General features: G+C 44.7%; 1 protein-coding gene and 1 pseudogene across 1 annotated transcript; one reads left to right on the forward strand and one right to left on the reverse strand.

Moving 5' to 3' along the window:
• Positions 1-6,112: 6,112 nt before the first annotated feature.
• On the reverse strand, positions 6,113-6,769 carry BHLHA9 (basic helix-loop-helix family, member a9). The gene has a single exon (XM_006891082.1). The coding sequence runs from the start codon at positions 6,767-6,769 to the stop codon at positions 6,113-6,115; it is 657 nt and encodes a 218-aa protein (XP_006891144.1).
• A 12,030-nt stretch (positions 6,770-18,799) lies between these two features.
• Positions 18,800-19,180, forward strand: LOC102877276 (annotated as a pseudogene).
• The last annotated feature ends 4,544 nt before the right edge of the window (positions 19,181-23,724 follow it).

Consider the following 23,724-nt stretch of genomic DNA (forward strand, 5'->3'; position numbering starts at 1 on the left):
GTGAGTGAATCTGACATGATGAAAAGTCTTTTTAAGAAAAAAAACAAGAAATCAAAGAGTCCCCAGGGTGATCCAGGCCAGTGAACTAACCAGGCTTTACGGGTATTCAGAGACCGTGAGATACTAGGTTCACAGTACCATCTAGTGGTGCTATAGCAGACCAGGAGGGCAGAAAAGTTGCCCAATTTGGGTTCCAGGACTGGTGGGTAGGTCCACCCCCAATCTGCACACAGCTCCCCTTCTTGGTTTTATAGCAGAATTCCCTGTGTTTCCCTGTTAGAACAGGTTCCCGCAAACTCAGTGACCTGAAATTACCGAAATGTCCTCTCTCATAGCTCTGGAGATCCCAAGTCCCAAATCAATGACCAATTTCTTCCATGGAAAACTCTGAAGGAGACTCTTTTCTGCCTCTTCCAGCTTCTACCAGCTCCAGGCTTTTCCTGACACATAGTTTGTCAATGAATCTAGGATCCACTTGGATAATGCAAAAGTAACTCTAGTCATAAAATGTGTTAGGACTTGGGCTGCTAAGTGAAAGGTCAGTGGTTCGAATCCACCAGCCACTCCACAATAGAAAAATAATAATAAATCCTCAGAAACCCAGCTGAGAGTTGCTGTGAGACAGGATTCAACTTAAGGGCAATGGGTTTGTATTTTTTGGTTTGGATAATCCAGAATTATCTCATTTTACACCCCTCTTTCTAAATCGGGCCACATTCATGGCTTCCAGGAGTTGAGACATTAACACATCTCCCCCCACCTGCCTCTCCAGTATATTTTTCTTTAAAAAAGACAAGTTTAGTGTGTGGTAGAGGCAGTGAGGAAGCTGGAGGGGTCCTCAAGTGTGCCATGCCACCATCCCCATGCCCATCATAGACACATCCTTTTTGTTTTGTTTTGTTTTGTTTAATTTTTTATTATTTTTTTTAATTATTATTTTGGTGTGAGTGTACCATCAAATCAGATCTGACTGGTACAGGAGGAGACCGTCCCTCCTTCCCCGGCAGAGCATCTGGTGGATTCGAACCTTGCGCCTCTGGGATTATAGTTGCAGCTCCTTGCCACTAGGCCACCAGAGCTCCCCGGACACAACCTTTTTGAAGGCCATCATTCAACCCATAAAATGGGTTTGACCTACTCAGTATCGACTCAATGAACTTTGTTGTTGTTTTGTTGTTGTTGTGTACTGTCAAAATGGATCTGACTGGCACAGGAGGAGATTGCCTCTCCTTCTCCAGCAGAGAATCTGGTGGATTCGAACCGTTTGCCTTCAAGATTGCAGCACAGCTTCTTACCACTAGGCTACCTGAGCTTCCTTCAATGTTCAAAGTCGATTTTACATAAACATTGAGGGTTCATAATTTTAACATGAAGATCTGAGCTTGGGTTCATTCCTTGCACAGCAAGAAACATCTGCAGCCTTTAAGAGCATTGAGCCCTCCCTTGGCCAGCACAATAGAGTAGGTGTGGCCCAGTGAGTCTGGGCCACGAGGTTTTGGTCTGGCTAGATAGGTGCCTCTGTTTCTTTCTTGTTCTGCTGCAGACTGGTTTACTCTGCTTCTTGAGTGCACTCAGGAAACTGACGAAAGTAACTCCCCCCTTTGCCCATTGAGATTACGAGCTCCTGGAAGGGGCAGGTGCACCCCAGGCCCCTAGCCCAGGCATGCCTGACCCATAGTAAAGACTGGCTGGATGAAAGCAACAAGCAAGTGCCCAAGTGTGTTCACACCCATGCCAATTCCACCTCTGCCCAGCCCATTTCCCGTGCAGCCCAAATCATGAAGAAGGGTGAGGTTAGCATACCCACAGCAGGGGGACATGGACCTAGATGCAGTCATTTGGGGAATGTGGGGTGAGGCTGGCAAAGATACACACTTCAGGAGCAAAGTTACATTCAGACTAATCCAAGGAGAAGAGGGAATAAGGCCCCCTCATACCTGTGCTTTTTATCTCTGGCAGTTCATTAGGTGTCAGGGAAATCCTTGGAGACTGGAAGAGCAGGTATGATTAACTAAATACCCCTTTCAAAGGAGCCCTCCTAGCCCAGCCCACCCCACCTCAGGAGCTTCCTGTAGATTGCACACACATACATGATCACACACAAACCGCACGTGAGGGAAGGGTTGGAAGCTGCATACTTGCTAAAAAGAATCAAGTTACTGAACATATGAAAGCCCTTTGGAAAGCTATTAGAAATAATGGAGTTGTTGTTGCTCGCTGTCCTTTAAAAGTAAGCCCTGTCTCCTTTGAACAGTATTTGAGTAAATCCTCCGTGTGTGTGTGTGTGTGTGTGTGTGTGTGTGTGTGTGTGTGTGCCCTATTTATTGGTCATAATGTTTTCAGCTGTCTCCTGTGTATTTCCCCTCAAGACACTTTTTATATTCATGCAACATGTATCACTGTACTGACTTTTCCCCTCTGCATAGACAAGCCCATCTGGTCTTGTTTGATAACCTCTATTTCCTTAATAATCACAAATGTTACCTTCTCCTCACAACCAATAGGTAATCTTAGAGTATCAGCTGGAAAAGTTGGCAGGATGGGAACAGGATGAAAGCACCAAGCAAGTGCGCAGAGATTTGATTTTTTGTTTTTTTAAATCAAGCAAGCCCTCCAGAAAATATGGAAGACATATAACTTGGCCTATCCTATTCTGGCCTGGGATCCCCCAAAATATCATGAAGAGGATAGAGATATAGATAGATAGATAGATAGATAGATGATAGATAGATAGATAGATAGATAGATAGATAGATATGGATGATAGATAGATAGATAGATAGATAGATAGATAGATAGATAGATGATAGATAGGATAGAGATAGATAGATAGATAGATAGATGAGATATATACACACAAATAGCCACGCATCCACAGTCATAGATGCCCCCCAAAAGCACACACATCTATCTATGTTAAGAAACATATTGTTAACAACTCAAAACAACAGCAAAACACACCAGTTGCCAACATGTCACTTCTGACTCCCTGCAGCCCCCTGTGTATCAGAGTAGAACTGTGTTCCATAGGTAAACAGGTCACCAGGCCTTTCTTCTGCGGTGCCTCTGGCTGAACAGAACCAATAAGACTCAGTTAGGATCCATGCACTTACTTGTTTGTGCCCCCGAGGACTTCAAAATACAATCCACAGGTGCATATACAGATGTGCACACAAGAGCACAGAAGAACTAATGATAGTAACGGGTGTGCCATATGCTTTTCCAAGTTTCTGAAAACACCCCAAACGCTTTCTGCCTACAGCAAACTTGTAAAGAGAAAGCATCTTAACAGCTTCCACTCAGGACGTGCATGTACAGGCCAGGCACTAGAATAAGCACTTTAAGTGCATCATCTTGTTCAGTCTGCACAACAGACTACGAAACAAGCATGACTTTAGCGCATTATACGGGTAGGGAAAGCAAGGTTCAGTCAAGGTTCAAAGCTGGCCAGTGATTTGCTCTCCCTCACTGTGCTGGTAAGTGAACTCCTTTGAGGAGTTCGTGAGGACAGCACAGGCTAGGACAAGGTTCAGGTTTGCAGTCATAGGGTCTCTGAGTCGCGGTAGACTTGACCTGAATACACAAGTCCACTGCACGTTCGTGCTTTCACCTGCAGAGGGCATCATTGCCACTCCTCGGCTGAAAGTGCCATTAAGTGAAAACCCGTCTCTCTTTCTGCCCTGAAGTTCAGACAGTAGAAGATGCTGGTCGTGTTATCTTGTTTCCAGAGAATAAAAATCTCAAAACAAGGCTAAAGCCTTAAGACCAAAACTAGGGCAAGCAATGTCCAGACAGGTCTGTCATTGTTGTGTGCCATCAAGTCGAAACATACTTCCAGTTGACCCTCCAGCGGGTTTTCAGAGGCAGTGACCTAGAAAGAGACTGTCCACCCTTCTCCCATGGAGCAGCTGGTAGATGCGAACCACCTGCCTTTGGGATTGCAGTGCAGCTCCTTACCACTAGCCCACAAGAGCTCCCTTATGTCAGGGGCCTATCATAAGGTTATAAAAATATTCAAACAACTATTTGCTGATCTTCTCGGTGTAAGAAACCTTATGAATAAATGTTAATTCTTACAGCACACTGAGATGGAATCATCACGTCAGACATGAGGATCCAGGTGGTCAGTGTGGTTAGTGGGTCAGCCCAGGCTTATCTAGCTCTTTCCATACCCCTACCCCCACCCCGAGGAGGAAGGCTGGTCGGCAGGGATGGGATCACAGCACCACACCTTGCTCTTGGCTGGACCCCATGAGCCTTGTGCCCCAGTGTCGAAGCCAGACTGTGGGCTGGGTTGCAGCCACCTCCCTGATAGTGCTATTGGGAGCCCTGGAGCCTGTGGTTTGGATAAGGGTACCAAGTGAGCCAGACAGCACTTGCAGCAAAGATATCTTTAGTCTGACTGAAAGCCTCATCTCACGTGCGCTGGGGAACCTGTCCCAGAGTATGCCTAAGAGCATGGAGTACCCCATTCTGGGCTGGCCAAATGTAACCTTGCCTCTGACTAGCAAGAATCTAGCTCTCTAAGGAGACCAGGAGAACCCTTAGCACTCCCCTGACATATCTGGAGCCTCACGCCAGCAAGGGGCATGTGGTTCACCAGCCTGGTTGCCCTCAGTGAGGCCAGATACCTGAGGGTGCCCATCAGCGATGCAGGGAAGCTCTCCAGACAGATTGCTCTGAGTAGCTGACTGTACCTCCCAGACCCCCAACTATTGTTATGACCATTGAGTCAGACCCACCTCTAGCTGACCTTTCAGCAGGTTTTCAGAGGTAGGAGTTGATTGTCCATCTTTCTCCCACAGAGCAGCTGGAGAATTCTAAGTACCTTTGGGTCAACATGGCAGTTCCTCTTACCAATAAGCCACCAAAGTGATCTGAACCCTGCCCCCTAGCAGCCTCCTCATAATCTTTTTGGGTTCCAACTCTGCTAATCATCACCAAGGCCCCTGCTGCACTGGCCCCTCTTCCCTGAGAGCTCCATCTACCCATCACTCAGGTAACAGGCAGGGCTCGTTGGGTGCCTTTAAGTCAAAACTGACTTTTAGCAACCCTTTAGGACAGAGTAGAACTGTCCCATACATAGGTCTTTCAAGTCAGTAATCCTTATGGGAGGAGCCTTGATGACATCATCATTAAGATTTACAGCCTCAGAAACCTGAACAGAGGGGTCATTAAGAGTTAAAATGAGCAGTGGGGTTTGGCAACTTTTGAGAGCTGATTGCCACATCGTTCTCCCTGTGGGTTTGAACTGTTAACCTTTCAGTTAGCAGCCAAGCATTTAACCACTGCACCATGAAGGCTTGCTTGCTGACCATCCAATGCCTGGCCCTGCCCTCGGTTTCCCTCTAGAGACCTTCCCAGGCTCTGCTTTCACAGCAGCCTCCTCCAAGCTCGCTGAAACAGCAGCTCTACAGGGAGGTCCCAGGGAGCTAAACCCGAGTACATCCTGAGGCCCACGCTCAGGCACACCTGGGCCTTGCCATGAACCAATGCTCCCACGTACCTACCTGCATGAACCAAAGTACTGAGGGGAGACCCCTGGGCCTCAGGGCCCTCCTGACCTTGCTGCTACCCAGAGTCAGTGCCCCCCGAGGAGTTGTGATAGCAAACAAATGGCGCCGCCGTTTCCTTTTTATTTGCCTGCTTTTGATAGCTTCTCCCAGATCACTGACTTGAGAAAGCACTGCAGGCGTGAGAACCCCCACGCTGTGCCATCAGATCACACCAGGTACTCCTACACCAAGTGTGTGTCCCCCCCCCCCCCCCCGTCCAAAAGCCCCCTCTCTCCTAAGAAACAGCAAGAGAAGATTCAGTGGCACTGGAATGCAAAGGTCACTTTCCCAGAAGAGTTCAAGGAGTGCAAAGGGAAGAGTCAAGCAGGATCTGGCTCCATTCTCCTGGCTGCGTCCAGGGTGGGAATGGTGTGCAGCCCCAGGCTCCAGGCGTTCGACCACCCACAAGGTCGGTCGCTTCCTGGTCTCTCATCCTGTGCCTAGGGCGTTTCTATAGTCCTCTAGCCAGTCGCTCCTCCTCCGAGCAGGGGCTCCCTCCAACCTCTCCTGTGCGTTCTGTGCTCCCTCCAGCCTCTCCTGTGCACTCTGTGGCCAGATCAGGAGTGCAGACAGCCCAGTCCTGGGCCTGTTCTCAAGTAGCTCTGTGGCCAGGTAGCTGGCGTCCCCGGGCGTTTGTACCAGCTTGCAGCAGAGGCCTGGGCCAAAGCTGGCACCTGCGCCATGGCCCTGGGTCTTCCCATATGTGTGCACGGTGAGGTCGGCGCTGAGGGACAGGCGGTGTCCCGGCGTGCAAGGCCAAGCCCGGCCTGTGTTGGTGCAGGCTGCAGTGGAATGGAGCCTGCGTCCCGGGCGGCCCAGGCGTGCGCGGCTTGCCCATGGCACTCCAAGTGCGCGCAGGGCCAGCGAGGCGCAGGGCTGGCGCGCAGCACCAGGGAGAGCGCAGTAATGCGGTGGATGGCCCGGCGCAGGGTGGCGATCTTGGAGAGCCGCTTGCCACCCAAGTCGTGCCGAAGCGCCCGGCGGAGCGCATTGAAGGCCTCGTTGTAGTCCAGGATGCGTTTGCGCTCCCGCACGTTGGCTGCCATGCGCCGCGCCTTAGAGCGCACTGGCCGGGCGCGCTTCCTGGCCGAGGCCTCCGAGGCCTCGCCCAGGCCGCGGGGGGCGCCGTTCTCTCTGAGCACCCCAAAATCCCTTTCAATCTCTGCGCCCTCCACCGAGTCCTCCTTCTGGCCCCGGAGGCCTGGTGCTGGCATGCCTCGGAGCATGGCCTTTTCCTGGGTCCGCTGCTGGGGTTCGAAAGGCCTCAGAATGTTGCGAACACTACCTTCTGAATATTGGCCCCTGTAGCCTGGACACTCCCCTGGCAGGCCCTCTCTGGCTGGGCTTTATGGCACCATGTGGCTCCCCGCCCTCCCCATCTATCCATCTCCCTCCTGCTTTATTACCTGCCCTCAGGTAGGTTGTCGAGGGAGGAACCAGGGGGAGGAAGCAAGAAAGGAAGGAATCATGCAGATTCTTGTAGAGGGGACAAGACGGGCAGCCCAGCCACGCCCCAGGCACAGAGTGCTCGCTCTGCCTTACTTGGGGCCTCTCTGGGAAAGTTGGGTTCCACATTCTAACTCCTGACCCCACGCACAGCGCCATATTTGGCCTCCGGGTAAGGGAGCTGGTAGAATCCCAAAAAGAGTCGCAGGGGTGGGTTGGGAGTCTTTCAAGAACCTTGAAATGTCTTGTCAAGTCCTGCCTGCAACCAACCACTGGCAGCAGGAGGTCACTGAGCTGTCATTGAGAAAAGCATGCCTGTCTCAGCAAGGCTGAGGGAGGGAGGGGGAGGGGAAGCTCTTACAGGGGCCATAGCCGGCCCTGCAGGTTACAAGAATCGGGAGATTCTGGCCAGGGACCAGAGCGAGGCTGCCTGGGATTGTGGGTTTGGGTTTGATTAGCCCTTACATTCCACCACCTGGGTTTGACTCCATCCAGGCGGGGCAGGACTGAGGCAGCAGCAAAGGGGATGAAGGTCTTGTGGCCCTCTGGTTCCCCCTGTGGTACCCATCAGGAGCATCTCTTGGGATCAAGGACCCAGGGCATCTCCACATTTTGTCACAACACTGCTGTGATATGAACTCACTGTGTCACTCCCCACTCTAGGGACCTGAATTTTATTTTATTCTTTTTAATTTTTTAAAATATTATTTTTTGTGCGCGTACCTCCAAAGCGGATCTGATTGGTACAGAAGATTGCCCCGCCTTCTCCAGCAGAACATCTTGTGGATTCGAGCTGCGTACCTCTGGTATTGCAGTGCAGCTTCTTGCCACTAGGCCACCAGAGCTTCCTGGGGACCTGAATTTTAAACAGCATTTCAGAAAAATAAAGAGTCACGCTTAATCTTAAGAGATCCCGCCCCCTAGTGGTGGAATTATGAGGAGCACATCATTATGAGCACTTCAAATCAACTCACTCCAAAATGCCACACCCATTGTGCCCGTTGGCTGGATGGGTATGTGGTTTCAAACGGAATTTCTTCATGGGGGAGCAGGATACTAGAAAACAATAGGTGTATTTCTGTGACTATTTGATTTATTATCTGTCTTGCCCAATAGACTGTAGGCATTCTAAGTATGTTTATATTTCCAGGGCTCTATTTCCCAAATCTGCAATACATGAAAAATGTAAAAGTGAATGAAAATATCTAGAACAGAGTGTTTTCTCTCCTCTCTAGACAGTTGCTGTTAAGTTGCCTCTAACTTGGGGAGATCAGACTCAGACATATGTCTGAGTAGAACTGGGCTCTAGATGGCTAATTTTTTTTAATTGGTATTTCTTCTGAGATACCTGTGGGAAGGCTTGCTTCATCAAACTTCTGATTAGCAGATGAGTATATCATTAAGGGGGCTTAGAGTGGAGGGGCAGTGCAAGAGAGGAAGACCTCAATGAGATGGATTTGTTCAGTGACTGGGGTAATGAGGGTTGATATGCCAGAGACAGTAAGGTTGACACAGGATAGAGCAGGGTTTAAGGCTATTGTACATAGGGTCACTATGAGTCACAAGTGACTCGATGGCACATACCAACAACAGTGATAAGAAACAATGAAATAATTCTTCCTTTACTTTTCAAAGAGAAGAGTGTACTGGGGGAAGGGGTCAGCAAGGAGAAAAGTGCAACAATGAATGAATGGAGCTGTGCTGCAATTCCAAAGGCACATGGTTTGAGTCCACCAACTGCTCTGCAAGAGAAAGATGGGCAATCTCCTCCTTTGTGATTAAACTGCCTCTGAAACCCCACTGGAGGGCTAGCTATGAGTTGGTTCCAATTTGATGGTACACAATAACAACAAAGGACCGGATTCTCTCTCTACAGTGTATTTCCCACAATACACACCCACACAAGCACATACACATACATCCCATGCAGGATTCTACTCAGAGTATGAACCACTATGTCTGAACACCCATATCTACCCTTCCAGCTGAGGTGACCAATGTCAGTCAGTCTCTCTGGATCCACAAAGAATAGACAAAAGCTTACAGACAATATGATTCCTGCTTGTAGGTTGAGTGTCTTGCTCCAGGCCCCTTAGCCCCATTGATGCCACTCTAGAAAATGGAATCACTTCCCTACTCACTCAGACACTGGGGCTCAAGGTTCTACTCAGCCCGATAAAAAGGTGTAGTTCCAAAGGTTGAGCAAATCAAAAGGCAGCGAGTAGACTTCTGAGTCCCAGAGGGCAACATGGGAGGCAGTTTATCGGAAAGGAATCGCCCACCTACTAACGCCACATGACTCTTTTCTGAACTCTCCCCATCCCCAAGGTGAAAAGTAGGAATTCCACTGGACAGGGTTTAGGAGACCTGGTTTTAGTTCTGCCACCAACTTGCTGTGTATATATCATGTCTCCCTCTTTGTCCCTCAGTTTCCTTCTCTGCAAAGCAAACATCCTTGCTATGAAAGAAAGAGTGATCATTTGCAGGTTTCAGTGCAAAATAAAATACATTAAAAATATTTAAAACAACTATGAGATACCATCTCACCCCAGTCAGAATTGCGACATTTAACAGAACAGCAAGCAACAAATGCTGGCGAGGTTGTGGAGAAACTGGAACCCTTATTCACTCTTGGTGGGAGTGTAAAATGGTGCAACCACTGTGGAAAGCAGTATGGTGCTTTCTCAAAAAGTTGCAAATAGAGCCAGCAGTTCCACTACTGGGAATATGCCCCAAAGAGACCATAACTGTCATCCAAGCAGATATATGCACATCATGTTTATCGCGTCTTTGTTCACAATAGCAAGGAGTTGGAAACAACCTAAGTGCCCATCAACAAACGAATGGATAGAGAACCTGTGGTATAGTCACACAATGGCATACTCTGCTGCATTGAAAAACAAGGAACTCATGCAATATTATTCAAAATGGATGACTCTGGAGTACATTATGCTGAGTGAAGTATCTCAGTCACAAAAGGACAAATACTGCATGGTGCCACTGTTGTAAAACAGGACTGACCTTGGGGTTGGGGAGAGACTGAGAAAGATGGGTTCAATAATGTATACTGCATTGAAACAGATGAGGGAGAAAACTGTTTAAAAGGGATATGTGATTAAATATTTTTGTCATGACAGGAGTCTAGAGCGAAGGCTGCATAGTGGAGTGGACCTGGGGGAGGGATTGTAAAACAATGAAAGAATTTGTCTTTTACTTTTCCAAGAGGGTAGTGTACTGGGGGGGGGAGGGTTGGGAGAGGAGAAAAGTGCAACAATGAATGAATGGAAATCCAAAGTCTCTGTAAATTTTTACTGAAATTAATAATAAATTGTAAAAAAAAGAAGAAAGGGAAAAAACCTATTAAGAATTTCAAGATGGTGACAGCAGAGTATTAAACCAAGTGTGGGGCCCTTCTAAACATGTGGACTGGTCTTGATGACAGGTTGCATGTTCAAAAAGCCAGGCCTGAGTGTAGGACCAAATAGTATCATAGAAACTAGCACAAGCTAGGCCTAAGCTCATTTGATTTTGCCACTTTCAAAGGCATTAGCCTAGGGAAATCTCTGAACCTCAGATCTCCACCTGCAACATGAGGGTGATGCCAGCCTCAGAGGACATACGTGATGGGTTTCAGTAGAGAATGTTGTTGTTGTTGTTGAGTATCATCAAGTCAGAACTATAGCTGACCCTCCAGCAGGTTTTCAAAGGCTATAAATCACATGGGAGGAGATTGCCCATCCTCCTGAGGAGCAACTGGTGGATTTGAAGCGCATTTGCCTTTGGATTGCTGAACAGTTTCTCACCACTAGGCCACCAGAGGATGGGCCTCAGAAAAGACTGTATCTGGTTATCTTGAGGATGACTCCTGAGTGTGACCACTAATGACCTTCCCCTCCGAAAGCCTAGGATATCTTTCACCTTGACATATGGTTGGAGTTGATCTACCCAAGGATTTCTTTCCCAGCTGGCCTCTAGGGCCACTTCCAAGAAGGGATCTTCTGCCTGGGGCAGTGCTGGAGCTGGTCTGATAAACAAGGACAGTCCCTCAGCGACTTGGCATTTCAGTAACTCACAATCCCACCATGGACGGGATGCTGCTTCGTAATAATTAATAGTAATAACAATGATAATAATAATCTGAATAAGATTGGCACTGAACCCATTAAGTGCTTATTATTAGTTTGGTTGTTTTGTTGTTGTTTTTTTTAACACTTGTTTCCCAAACATAAAATCAGACAGACAAGTCTTTTCAACCTTGTATTACCCTGGGAATTTCTGTGGCACTGGAATGGAGCTCATCACCAGGTATATCTGCTGACAGATTACGAGCAGTACATTATTATAAGTTTTTTAAGCTTACATTAACTTAGACTCACAATAATCGTGTAAGAAAGGCCCTATTACTAGACCCATTTTCCAGATTGGAAACTGAGACTCATAAAGAGTCACATTGAAACACTAACAAAATAAATCAATCAGAAACTGTTCTGGACAATGGTGTAAAATGGTGGCAAAACAACTCAAGGAAAACAGACTCATCTAAAAAAATGAGAGTGTGGAAAAGCAGACTCCAAAGGCCACCATAAATCCATCAGAAGCCGTACACCACCATAAAGCTGTGTAAACTCGCTCTCCACTGAAAAACGTATGTTGTTGTTGTTGTTATGTACCATTGAGTCGGAACTGACCCATAGCCCACCCTCCAGGGGGTTTTCCCATGGAGCAGATGGTGGCCTCGAGCCTCATGCCTTTGGGATTGTAGCACAGCTTCTTGTCATTAGGCCACCAGAGCTCCCTAAACACATATATATATTTGTACATAAAATAAGGATAAGGCCAGTCTGTCCTGACCCATTCAGAGTCTGTTATCAACGTCGAATAAACCTCCATCCCTTTCTGTTGCCCTTTCCCGGTGTCTGTGTATTTCTTGGATATCTGACTCAGAACTCTCTAATTCTTACTCAGAGAGGCCCTGGACCACTTTGGACATCATTCCCTTGACAACATGACTTGCCCCAAATTGGCTTGGAGCTGTGGATGAACCAAGATTTCAAATCGAGGGTGTGGCTTCCATTCAAAGACCAGACTCTTCACCATCCTGGGATGGGCGCTGCATTCCTTATGGAGTGAGGAGGCCCTGGAGCACTCAGTAATTGCCTGAACTATTAGAAGCCTGCTGGCAATGATGGATAAGGATGAGAAGAAGGGGGATTCAGAACACTGAATTGTACTCATTCAGAAACTATATAGATCAAGAGGCAGTTGTTTGAACAGAACAAGGAGATACTCAGTACATGACGTAAAATCAAGAGAGCTGTACATGAGGCTTATATGCTTCTACCCTAATTATTCAATCTGTATGCTGAGCAAATAATCTGAGAAACTGGACTATAGAAAAAACTAGGCATCAGGGTTGAAGGAAGACTCATTAACAACCTGGCATATGCTGATGTTACAACCTTGCAAAGGTGTCTTGAAGCACTTACTGATGATGATCAAAATCTACAGTCTTCAGTGTACATTTCACCTCAACATCAAGGAAACAAACTTTTTACAACTGGGCCAATAAGCAACATACGATAAATGGAGAAAATTGAAGATGTGTAGGATTTCATTTTACTTGGATCCACAATAATTATCAGCAGGAGTCAAGAATCCAAACAACATATTGCATTGAGCTAATCTGCTGCCAAAGATCTTTTTAAAGTAAAGAGGTCACTTTGAAGGCTAAGAAGTCCCTGACCTCAGGCCATGAAAGTGGTTGTGTGTGTATGTTATTGTGATTTTGTGGTGGCAAAACAACACAGGGAAAACAGACTCATTTTTTTTAAAATGGAATAGTAGTGGAGGAGCAGACCCCAAAGGCCACCATAAATCTATCAGAAGCTTGGAGAAAAGTTGGATTTTCATTTATCCATTGTTTAACATTTTCCTCCCTCCCCTTTCTCCAGTTAATAAAAAAATATTCATTCATCGTTGCATAATTTCTTCTCCCCCACACCTCCCCCGTCTACTTTGCTATGTATGTCTTATTTTGGACTGTTAATCATGCAAAAAAAAATGCCTAATCATATATTCCTTTTAAACTGTTCTTTCCTTCATCTGCTCCAATGCAGTGTTCATTATTTTTCCCCTCTTTTCCTGTTTCCCCCAGCCCCTATGTCAATCCTGTTTTATAACAGTGATGTTATGCAGTATTTGTCCTTTTGTGACTGAGATATTTCACTCAGCATTAAGCCCTTCAGTGTCACCCGTGTTGTGTAATATTTTTACAAGTTCCTTGCTTTTCAGTGCTGCATAATATCCCATTGTGTAAATATGCTATAGTTTTACTATCCATTAATTTGTTGATGGCCACTTCGGTTGCTTCCATCACTTTGCTATTATGAATAATGCAGCAATAAACATGGATGTGCAAATATCTGTTTGGGTGGTAGCTCTGGTTTCATTAGGGTATATTCCTAGTAGTGGAATTGCTGGGTCCAATCTCATTTCTATGTCCATCTTTTTGAGAAAGTTCCATACCACCTTTCATAGTGGTTGTACCATTTTATACTCCCACCAGCAGTAAATAAGGGTTCCAGTCTCTCCACAAGCTCTCCAGCCTGTGTTACTGTTGAATTTTGCTATTGTTACTGGAGTGATATAATATCTCATAGCTGTTTTTATTTGCATCTCTTGGAGAGCTAGGAATTTTGAACATGGGTTTCTTTGCCATTTGAATACCTTCTGCAGTGAAGTGAAGCCATGATCTTTTCAATTGCCTCATTTGCATGTGAAATCTGAACAATGAATAAGAAAAACTTAAGAACTGACATCTTTGAATTATGATGTTAGTAAAAGATATTGAATATGACATAGATTGCCAAAAGAACAAACACATATGTCTTTTAAAAAGTACAGTCAGAATGCTCTTTGGAAGTGAGCATGATGAGAATCTCTCATATGCATTCGACATGTCAAGAGGGACCAGTCCCTGGAGAAGGACACCATGCCTGATAAACAAGGCAATTAGCAAAAAAGAAGACTCTTCACAAGATGGATTAACACACTGGCTACAATAATGGGCTCAGACATAACAGTGATTGTGAGGATGGCCAAGACCCCGTAGAGTGTTATTGTTCTGTATGTATATAGGGAGTTTATGAGCTGGAGTCAATTGGACAGGAACTAACTACAAGTAGGTGCCCAGGTGATGGTTGTGGTTGTTGTTGTTATGTGCCGTCGAGTCACTTGCAACTCATAGCAACCCTATGTACAACAGCCCTAAACTCTGCTCTGTCCTGTGCCAATTGCACTGTCTCCGATACACCCATCCCGATTATCCCAGTCACTAAATCAATCCACCTCATAGGGGGCCTTCCCCTCCTGCGCTGTCCCTCCACCCTCCCAAGCATGATGTCCTTCTCCAAGAACTGATCTCTCCCTACAACATGTCCAAAGTATGTTAGACGGAGCCTCAGAATCCTTGTCTCCAAGGAACCGCCCTCTTTAACCCTTTCCAGGATGAATCTGTTCATTTTCCTATCAGTCCATGGTACTCTCAATACTCTTCTCCAGCACCACAGCTCAAAGGCATCAATTCTCCTTCTATCCTCCTTAGTCATTGTCCAACTCTCTGATGCATAACAAGTGATAGACACCTTTGCTTTTCAGTCCCTTGGAGAGGTCCCTAACAGCAGACTTTCCCATGGCAATACGTCTTTTAATTTCCTGGCTACTGATGCCAAGAGTGTTGACCGTGAAGCCAAGCAAACTAAAGCTGTGAACAATCTCAATCTCTTCACCATCCATCCTGATGCTGCCAGTTGGCCCAGTGGAGAGAATCTTTGTCTTCTTGACATTGAGCCTCAACCCATATTGGAGGCTTCAGTCCTTGACCCTCTGCCACAAGCGGTTCAGGTCCGTTTCAGCAAGCAAGGTTGTATCATCTGCATAACTCAGATTGTTGATAGATCTTCCACCAGTCTTGACCCCACATTTCTCCTCATGGAGCCCAGCCTCCCAGATAATCTGTTCTGCATATAGGTTGAAAAGGTATGGAGACAGGACACATCCCTGGCGTACGCCCTTTCCAATTTTGAATCATGCAGTGTTCCCTTGCTCTGTTCTGACGACTGCCTCTTGGTCCAAGTATAGGTTTCGCATTAGCACGATCAAGTGTTCTGGGATTCCCATTATTCTCAGAGTCAGCCACAGTTTATTATGATCCAAACAGTCAAATGCCTTTGCATAGTCAATGAAACACAGATATACATTCCTCTGGTATTCCCTGTTTTCAGCAGGTGGTACAAATAGTAAAATGCTTGACTATTAGCCCCAAAATTGGCAGTTCAAATTCATCCAGTGGTGCCATGGACGACATCCATGATGATTTGCTTATGAAAGATCATATAGCCTTGAAAAAAAACACTGTTGTACAAAGAGTACAATTGGCATGGGTGTGACTGGGTCTGATCTCCGTTAATTCCACAAGGGGAAACAGTTCCCATCCACAGCCTCCACAACACAAAGATTCCCTTGAGATCAGATAAGCCTTCATGCTTCCAGCACCTCCTTCTCTCAATGCTAACACCAACTATCCTTCCCAGGGCTCTCACTGCAGTGCTGCTAGGTCAGCTGATCTATTACAATGGCCACACAGAACTCACAGATTATACTCTTAGTTATGGGATATATTGTTATTGTTATTGTAGTTATTGTGTCTGACTGGCCTTCACTGATCTTCTACTTTTTCAAACTAGGGGAGATTTAGTGGCTTAAGAGAAAGGAATTGTACTGCCAATGCAAAGGTGTGTGATTCAAATCCACCAGCTTCTCCACAGGAGAAAGATGGGTAATCTAATGCTTCTGAAAACCCACTGAGAGTCAGCTGGCCCCTCCTGATAATATGCCCAGAGTCTGTAAGATTAAATTTCAACATCCTTGCCTCTAAGGAGCACCCTGGTCCCACTTTTCCCAAGACAGATTTGTTAATTCTTTTGGCACTCCATGGTACATTCAATACTCTTCATCAATCCCATACTTCTCAATATTAAAATAAAATGAAATAAATACTATAGCAAAACAGAAATACTTTGGAATTATTCCATCCACTTCCATACGCTGGAAGTAATTTGATATTCTTAAAGATAGAGGAAGCCCCCAGCAAGATTTGACACAGGAGTGGGTGGGGAGAAAAGTGCAACAATGGAAATCCACAATCTCTGTAAATGTTCACTGAAATTAGTAGTAGTAGTAGTAATAATAATAATAATAATAATAGATTGACACAGTGACTGTAACAAAGGAATCGCATGTATGTGATGATGAGGATGAGTGTCCAAAATAGGGCAAAGTTCAGATCTGTTGTTCATAGACAGGGTCAGTACAAGTTATAGTTGAATAGAATAGTTGTCACCTAACACCAACACATCAAAAAGACCACAAAAGAGCTATGGTGGCATAGTGTGTAATGTGTCCGGCTACTCACCAAAAGGTCCACAGTTTGAATCCACCAGTAACTCCAGGAAGATCGACAGTCTCTCTTTGTAGAGATTTATAACCTTGGAAAATGGAGGGTCTCTAAGAGTGGGATTCAGCGTGACTGCAGTAGGTAAAACCAAGAATACTGGGTTCATTTCTAGGACCCACAACCTCAGTATTGGAAGCTCTGGTGGCCTAGTGGTAAGAAGTTGCGCTGCAATCCTAAAGATATATGGTTCGGATCTACCAGTTACTCTGTGGGAGAAGGATGGGCAGTCTCCTCCCATGTGATTTACAGCCTCTAAAAACCCACTGGAGGATAAGCTATGGGTTAATTCTGATTTGATGGTATGCAACAATAACAACATTCTTTGCTGAAACCCATCACATTGTGTCCTCTGAGGCTGGCACCAGGTTCCTCATTTTGCAGGTAGAGAACCAATGGTCTGCTTTGTCCTTCTAACTCAGCTTTCCTGCTTTTACTTGTTACATGAACACTTCCCACTCATCATTGCTAATTGCTAGCCAGTCACCTCTGATTTTCAAGACTGACATTTCAGAAGTAGACCACCAGACCTTGCTCCCAAGGTACCTCTAGGTGAGTCTGAACTACCAATCTTTCCATTAGTCCAATAATTCGCACTACCCAAGGACTCCCCTGATGCTGTGGTGGGAGGTACTTCCTCCATACCTACTCAATCTGTATGCTAAGCAAATGAATCAAGAAGCTGAACTACATAAAGAATGTGGCATCAGGATTGGAGGAAGATTCACCAACAACCTCCATTATGCAGATGACTCAATCTTGCTGGCTGGAATTGAAGAGGATTTGAAATACTTGCTGGAGAAGATCACAGACTTCCATATGGATTATATCTTAGCATTAAAACAACAACAACAAACCCTCAAATCTTCACCACTGGACCAATAAGCAACACTATGACAGATGGAGAAAAGACTGAAGTTGTCAACTATTTAATTTCCACTCAACAATAACCATCAAGAAATAAAAAAAAGATACGTTGCATTGGAAAAACTGCTTTCAAAGACCTCTCCAAAATGCTAAAGAGCAATGATGTCAGTTTAATGACTAAGGTGCACCCAATCCAAGCCATGGTCTGTTCAATTTTTTGCATCTGAGAGTTTGACAATGACTAAGGATGATGGAAGAAGAATCAATGCCTTTGATCTATGGTGTTGGAAAGGGATACTAAATATCTCTTTGACTACAAAGAGAACAAGTGTGTTTTGGAGGAAGTAAATCAGGGTGCTCCTTAAAGATGAGGATGTTGAAACTTTCACATAGTTAAGGCATGTTGTCAAAAAGGCAGAAGTCATCATGCTGGGAAAGGTGGAGGGTCTGAGAAAGATTGGAAGACCCTCAATGGGATGGATTAACACAGTGTAACAACACATTTGAGCCTATCAGAGCTGGTGAGGATGGTGTAGATAGGGCGATGCCCAGATCTCTTGTTTAGAGGGTCGCTATGACTCATATTTAACTTGATGACACCTAACAACAAAAGCCACAGTGTTGGCAAACGCCAGGGGCTCCTAGAGATGAGCGCATCCACCTCTGCTCTGTCCGGCTTCCCTCGCCCTCGGATTATTTGCTCAGTAGCTGCGGCTCCCGGGGACTCCAGGGCTCTGTGAGGAGCTTTGCGCAGGGAGCGCGTGCTCGTGCGCCGACTTCAAAGGCGGTGGCGCGGCAGGCATTTCCGCGGCACCTGCAGCACCGTGCGCCCTGCAGCCGGCTGGCTGGGATCCGCCCATGGCCCGAGGCACCACTTCTTCGGCTTGATTTAGGGCCTGGCGATTCCGCTGGCAGCCGGGAAGGTGCCTATTACTGCTCGGCTGGGTTTGGATTTCAGAAATTCCTGCTCTTCCTCTGGAAGTTCCGGCGTCTCCCGCCCCCGCCAACCCCCAAAGGAGGGCAGAACACCCACTCTGGCGAGAAAGCTCAGGGCCCAAGGGTGCGCTTTCGGGAGAAACCCAGTGTCTCCAGAGTTGAAGAGTCCAGGGGCTTGAATTTGGGACAGGTGAAAGGACCCAAGCAGATGTCTCCCAGTGTCCTTGTGAGGACATCTAGGGGAGGTTTTTTTATTTCTTTGTGTTCGCCAAACTTTATTCTCTAGACTTTTCGCTGATCCTCGGAGCTATCCCAGATCTAACAGTATCTCCTTATCTCCAATTTTTAAAAAAAATATTATTTTGGGCGCGCAGACAGCGATCCCCGCGCAGGCTTGGCCGCGCGCTCCCGCCTCCCTCGGGCTCTCCCGCTCCTTCCTCCTCGCGTGCTTCTCCGGGAGCCGTGGTGCAGGAGGGAGACCGAGATGGCAGATGAGATCGCCAAGGCTCAGACCGCCCGGCCTGGTGGCGATACAATCTTCGGGAAGATAATCCAGAAAGAAATCCCAGCCAAAATCATTTTTGAGGATGAGCAGTGCCTCGCTTTTCATGACATTTCACCTCAAGCACCAATACATTTTCTGGTGATACCTAAGAAACCTATTACCCAGATTTCTGTAGCAGAAGATGATGATTAAAGCTTTCTTGGACATCTCATGATTGTTGGCAAGAAATGTGCTGCTGATCTGGGCTTGCAAAAGGGTTATCGAATGGTGGTGAATGAAGGTTCAGATGGGGGGCAGTCTGTTTATCATGTTCATCTCCATGTTCTTGGAGGCCGGCAGTTGCATTTGCCTCCTGGTTAATTTTGCTTTAGTATTATTTTCCCTTCTTTAAACAACTGTCAGATTTGAAAGGTCGAATATGTTAAGCAGTACACTTACTATTGCCTGTGTACAGAGAGATTAAGGAAATAATTGGAAAAACAGTTGTGTAATAAAAGACGTGGTTGCATGGTTAAAAAATATTATTTTATTTTCTTTTATACTGGTTTACATGTCAATTTCGTATACATTGTTTTTCATGCTGGACCTTTCCCCTTTGCTTTACCAAGCCTTCCTTCCACCCATCAAATTGTGCCACCATATATTTAAGCCCGCCTCCCCCTCATTGGGTTCTCATACACACTCTGCAATAATGATCTTATTCGGTATTTGTCTTAATGACACTAAGTTAGTTCACTTAGCATAATGCTCTCCAGTCCCTCCTATGTATGTTAGGATTTACAAAATTATTTACAAAATCGTTGCTCCTGCATGCTGCATAGTATTCCATTGTGTGAATGTACCATAATTTCTCAAGCCATTCCATTGTGGTTGGGTATATGAGCTGTTTCCATGTTCTTGTGATGGTTAATAACACTGCTATGAACATTGATGTACAAGTCTCTATTAATGCCTCAGTCCTCATTTTCTCAGGGTATATTCCAAGAAGCAGAATAGCTGAGTCATATGGAATGTCTTTGTTCAATTTTTTTAGGAAATGCCAAACTGCCTTCCAGAGAGGTTGTACTATTTTACAATCCCACCAAACAATAAGAGTTGCAATCTTGCCACATCCTCTCCAACATTTGTTCCTTGATGTCCTGCTAAACTTTGCTGCTGCTACTGGGGTAAAATGGTATCTCATTGTGGTTTTGATTTGCATCTCTCTTATTGTCAGTGATTTGGAGCATTTCTCCATGTGTCTGTTGGCCATTCAAAAGTCCTCCTCCGTGAAAAGTCCTTCCATGTCTTTTGCCCCTTTTGGGATTGGATTATCAGTCTTTTTCTTCTGGAGGCCCTGTAGAATTCTATAAACTTTCATTATGAGACCCTTATCTGAGATGGTATTTTCAAATGTTTGTTTCCAGTCAGTAGATTTTCTTTTCACCCTGTTGGAAAAAGTTTTTGATGAACATAGAGATTTAATCTTTAGAAGGTCCCATTCATCAATTTTATCCTCTTCAGATTGTGTATTTCTGGCTGTATTTCTCATCTCTAATTTTATATGTAACACCATTAAAAAAGAACAAAATGGGAGGCCTCACATTTCCTTTCCCAAAACATAATATATAGTGTTTTTCAAAGTTTCTTATATAGTTAAAATAATCAAAATGGCCTGGTGCTGCTTCAAAGACAGATACATAGATGAATGCAATTGAATTGATACCAGAAATATGGACAGCTGATTTTCTACACAGGGTAAAAGTCCAGTTAAACTCAGAAAGAACAATCTCTTTAACAAATGGTGCAGGTAAAACCTGGAAAGTCATATGCAGAAAAATTAATCAGGCTCCATACTTCATACCTTATGAAAAACTAATTCAAAATTAATCAAAGTAGTTAAATATTTAAGTCCCTGCAAAGTCCCTGGATGATTACATAAGGTCGAAACTAGGAGACTTAATGTTCATCCAAAGTAGTCTAGCAAACAAACAAACAAAAAATATGTAAATGACAGAAAATAAAGTTAATGACTGGAACATCCTAAAAATTCAATATTTATATTCATCAAAAGAACTGAAGAAACAAGAAGAAAACCTACAGACCAGGGGAGGAATCTTTGGTAACTACCTATATGGTAAAGGTTTACTTTCTAAAAACTATTGAAAACGTCAGCTGCCTAACAAAAAGACAAATAATCCAATTTTAAAAATTGGCAAAAATCTACAACCAGGAGAGGATAAAATAGATGAATGGGACCTTCTAAGACTCAAACCCCTACGCACATCCAAAAACTTCTCCATCAGAGTAAAAAGAGAAGCCACAGACTGGGAAAAAAATATTTGGCAATGACATGTCAGATAAGGGACTTATATTTAGAATTTATAAAATACTCAAGCACCACAACAAAATAAAGGTAAACAACCCAATTGAAAAATGGGCACAGGATATGAACAGACACTTCACCAAAGAAGACATTCAGATGGCAAACAAACACGTGAAGAAATGTTCAAAATCCCTACCTCTAGGAGAGATGCTAATCAAAATGATGAGATATAATCTCACCCCAGTAAGAATAGCAAAATTTAACAGAACAGCAAGCAACATATGCTGGCGAGGTTTGAAGAAACTGGAACTCTTATTCACTGTTGGTGGGAGTGTAAAATGGTGCGACCACTATGGAAGGCAATATGGCGCTTTCTCAAAAGTTGCAAATAGAAATACCATTTGACCCAGCAATTCCACTAGTGGGAATTTACCCTAAAGAAGCCATAACCACCACCCCAGTAGATATATGCACACCCATGTTTGTCACGGCTTTGTTCACAATAGCAAAGAGTTGTAAATAACCTAAGTACCCATCAACAAACGAATGGATAGAGAAGCTCTGGTATATTCACACAATGGAATACTACACTGCATTGAAAAATAAGGAACTCATGAAATATTATACAAAATGGGTGATCCTGAAGGACATTATGCTGAGTTAAATATCTCAGTCACAAAAGGACAAATACTGCATGGTGCCACTGTTGTAAAACAGGACTGACCTCGGGGTTGGGGGGAGACTGAGAAAGATGGGATAAAGTATGCATACTTCATTGAAACAGATGAGAGAGAGAACTGTTTAAAAGGGATATGTGATTAGGTATTATTGTCATGACAGGAGTCCAGAACGAAGGGTGCATAGTGGAGTGGACTTGGGGGGAGGGATTGTATAACAATGAAAGAATTTTTTCTTTTACTTTTTTTAAGGAGAAGAGCAAACTAGGGTGGGGAGGGAGGTTGGGCAGAGAGAAAAGTGCAACCATGAATGAATGGAAATCCAAAGCCTATGTAAACTTTCATTAAAATTAATCTATTTTTAAAAAAATTGGCAAAAAACATGAACAGACACTATACCAAAAAATATAAAATATATCCAAGTGATAATATGAGAAGATGCTTGCATTTATTAACCATTCAGTCACTCATTGTTGTCAAGTTAGAACAGACTCAGAGCTGACCCTCTAGCAGATTTTCAGAGGCTGTAAATCACATAGAAGGAGATTGCTCATCTTTATCCCTTAGAGAAGCTGGCAGATTCGAACTGTCTGCCTTTGGGTTGCCAGTACAACTCCCTACCCACTAGGCCACCAGAACTCCATGATTAATCAGTAGAAAGATGCAAATTAAAACTATAATGACATGCCATCTCAGCCCTGCAATAGTGATGATAAAAACCCTCCAACAAGCACTGGTAAGATTTATTGTTGTTGTTAGATGTTGTTGAGTTGAATACAACTCATTGTGACCCTCTGAACGACAGATCTGAACCCTGTCAACCTTGTACTATCCTCATCATCTCCAGCTCACTACAGCAGCCACTGTGTCAATCCGTCTGGTTGAGGGGTTTCCTCTCTTTCACTGACCTTCTACCTTTCCATAATGCTCTTTTCCAAGGAATAGTCTCTCCTAACAACATGCCCAAAGTATGTGAGATGAAGCTTTGGCATCTTTGCCTCCAAAGAATGCTCTGACTGCATTTTCTCCAAGACATATCTATTATTTTGGCAGTCCATTCAGTACTCTTCACCAACACCACAGCTCAAAGAGGATTGGAAATTGTATACATTGTGGATGGTTGTTCATGTTGTTAGGTGCTGTTGAGTTGAGTACAACTCATAGCGACCCTATAAACAACAGATCTGAACCCTGTCCTATCCTGTGCCATCCTCACTCTTCCTCACACACTAGACCTCATTGCGGCAATCACCATGTCAATACACCCGGTTAAGAGTCTTCCTCTCCTTGGCTGATCCTCCATCCTTCCAAGTATCATGATCCTCTCCAAGAATTGCCTAGCAACATGCCTGAAATATGTGTCACAGCCTCATCATCCCGGCCTCCAAAGAGAACCCCAGCTGCCCCCTCTCCAAGACATATTTGATCTTTTGGCAGCCCATGGAATGTTCAGTGCTCTTCTCCAACACCATTCCTCAAAGGCATCAATTCTTCTTCTGTCATCCTATTCATTGTCCAGATCTCAGATGCATAGCAAGTGTTTGGAAAGTCCATGGGCTGAGTCAGACACACATTAGTCCTCAAACAAATATCATCATTCCTCAATAACTTAGAGAGGTCTCTAACTGCAGGCTTTCCCAGTGCAATATGTCTCCTGATTCCCTGTCTGCTGATAACAAGAGTGTTAATTATGGATCCAAGGTAGATGAAGTTGTTGACAGTTTCAATTTCTTCTCCATCCATCAGGATGTTGCCCATCAGTCCAGTGGTAAGAATATTTGTTTTCTTGACGTTGAGATGCAATCTGAATTGAAGGCTGCATTCCTTGATCTTCTGCAACAAGTGCTTCAAGTCCTCACTTTTAGAAACCAAGATTGTGTCACCTGCATAATGCAGGTTATCAACAAGTTTCCCTCTGATCC

Source organism: Elephantulus edwardii, unplaced genomic scaffold (assembly GCF_000299155.1).
Source record: "Elephantulus edwardii isolate Elephantulus edwardi_28Jun2011 unplaced genomic scaffold, EleEdw1.0 scaffold00094, whole genome shotgun sequence".
NCBI classification, from domain to species: Eukaryota; Metazoa; Chordata; class Mammalia; order Macroscelidea; family Macroscelididae; genus Elephantulus; species Elephantulus edwardii.

What these genes read in the sequence shown, in the direction of transcription:
- BHLHA9 (XM_006891082.1), bottom strand. Translation starts at nt 6,769, where the DNA reads ATGCCAGCACCAGGCCTCCGGGGCCAGAAGGAGGACTCGGTGGAGGGC.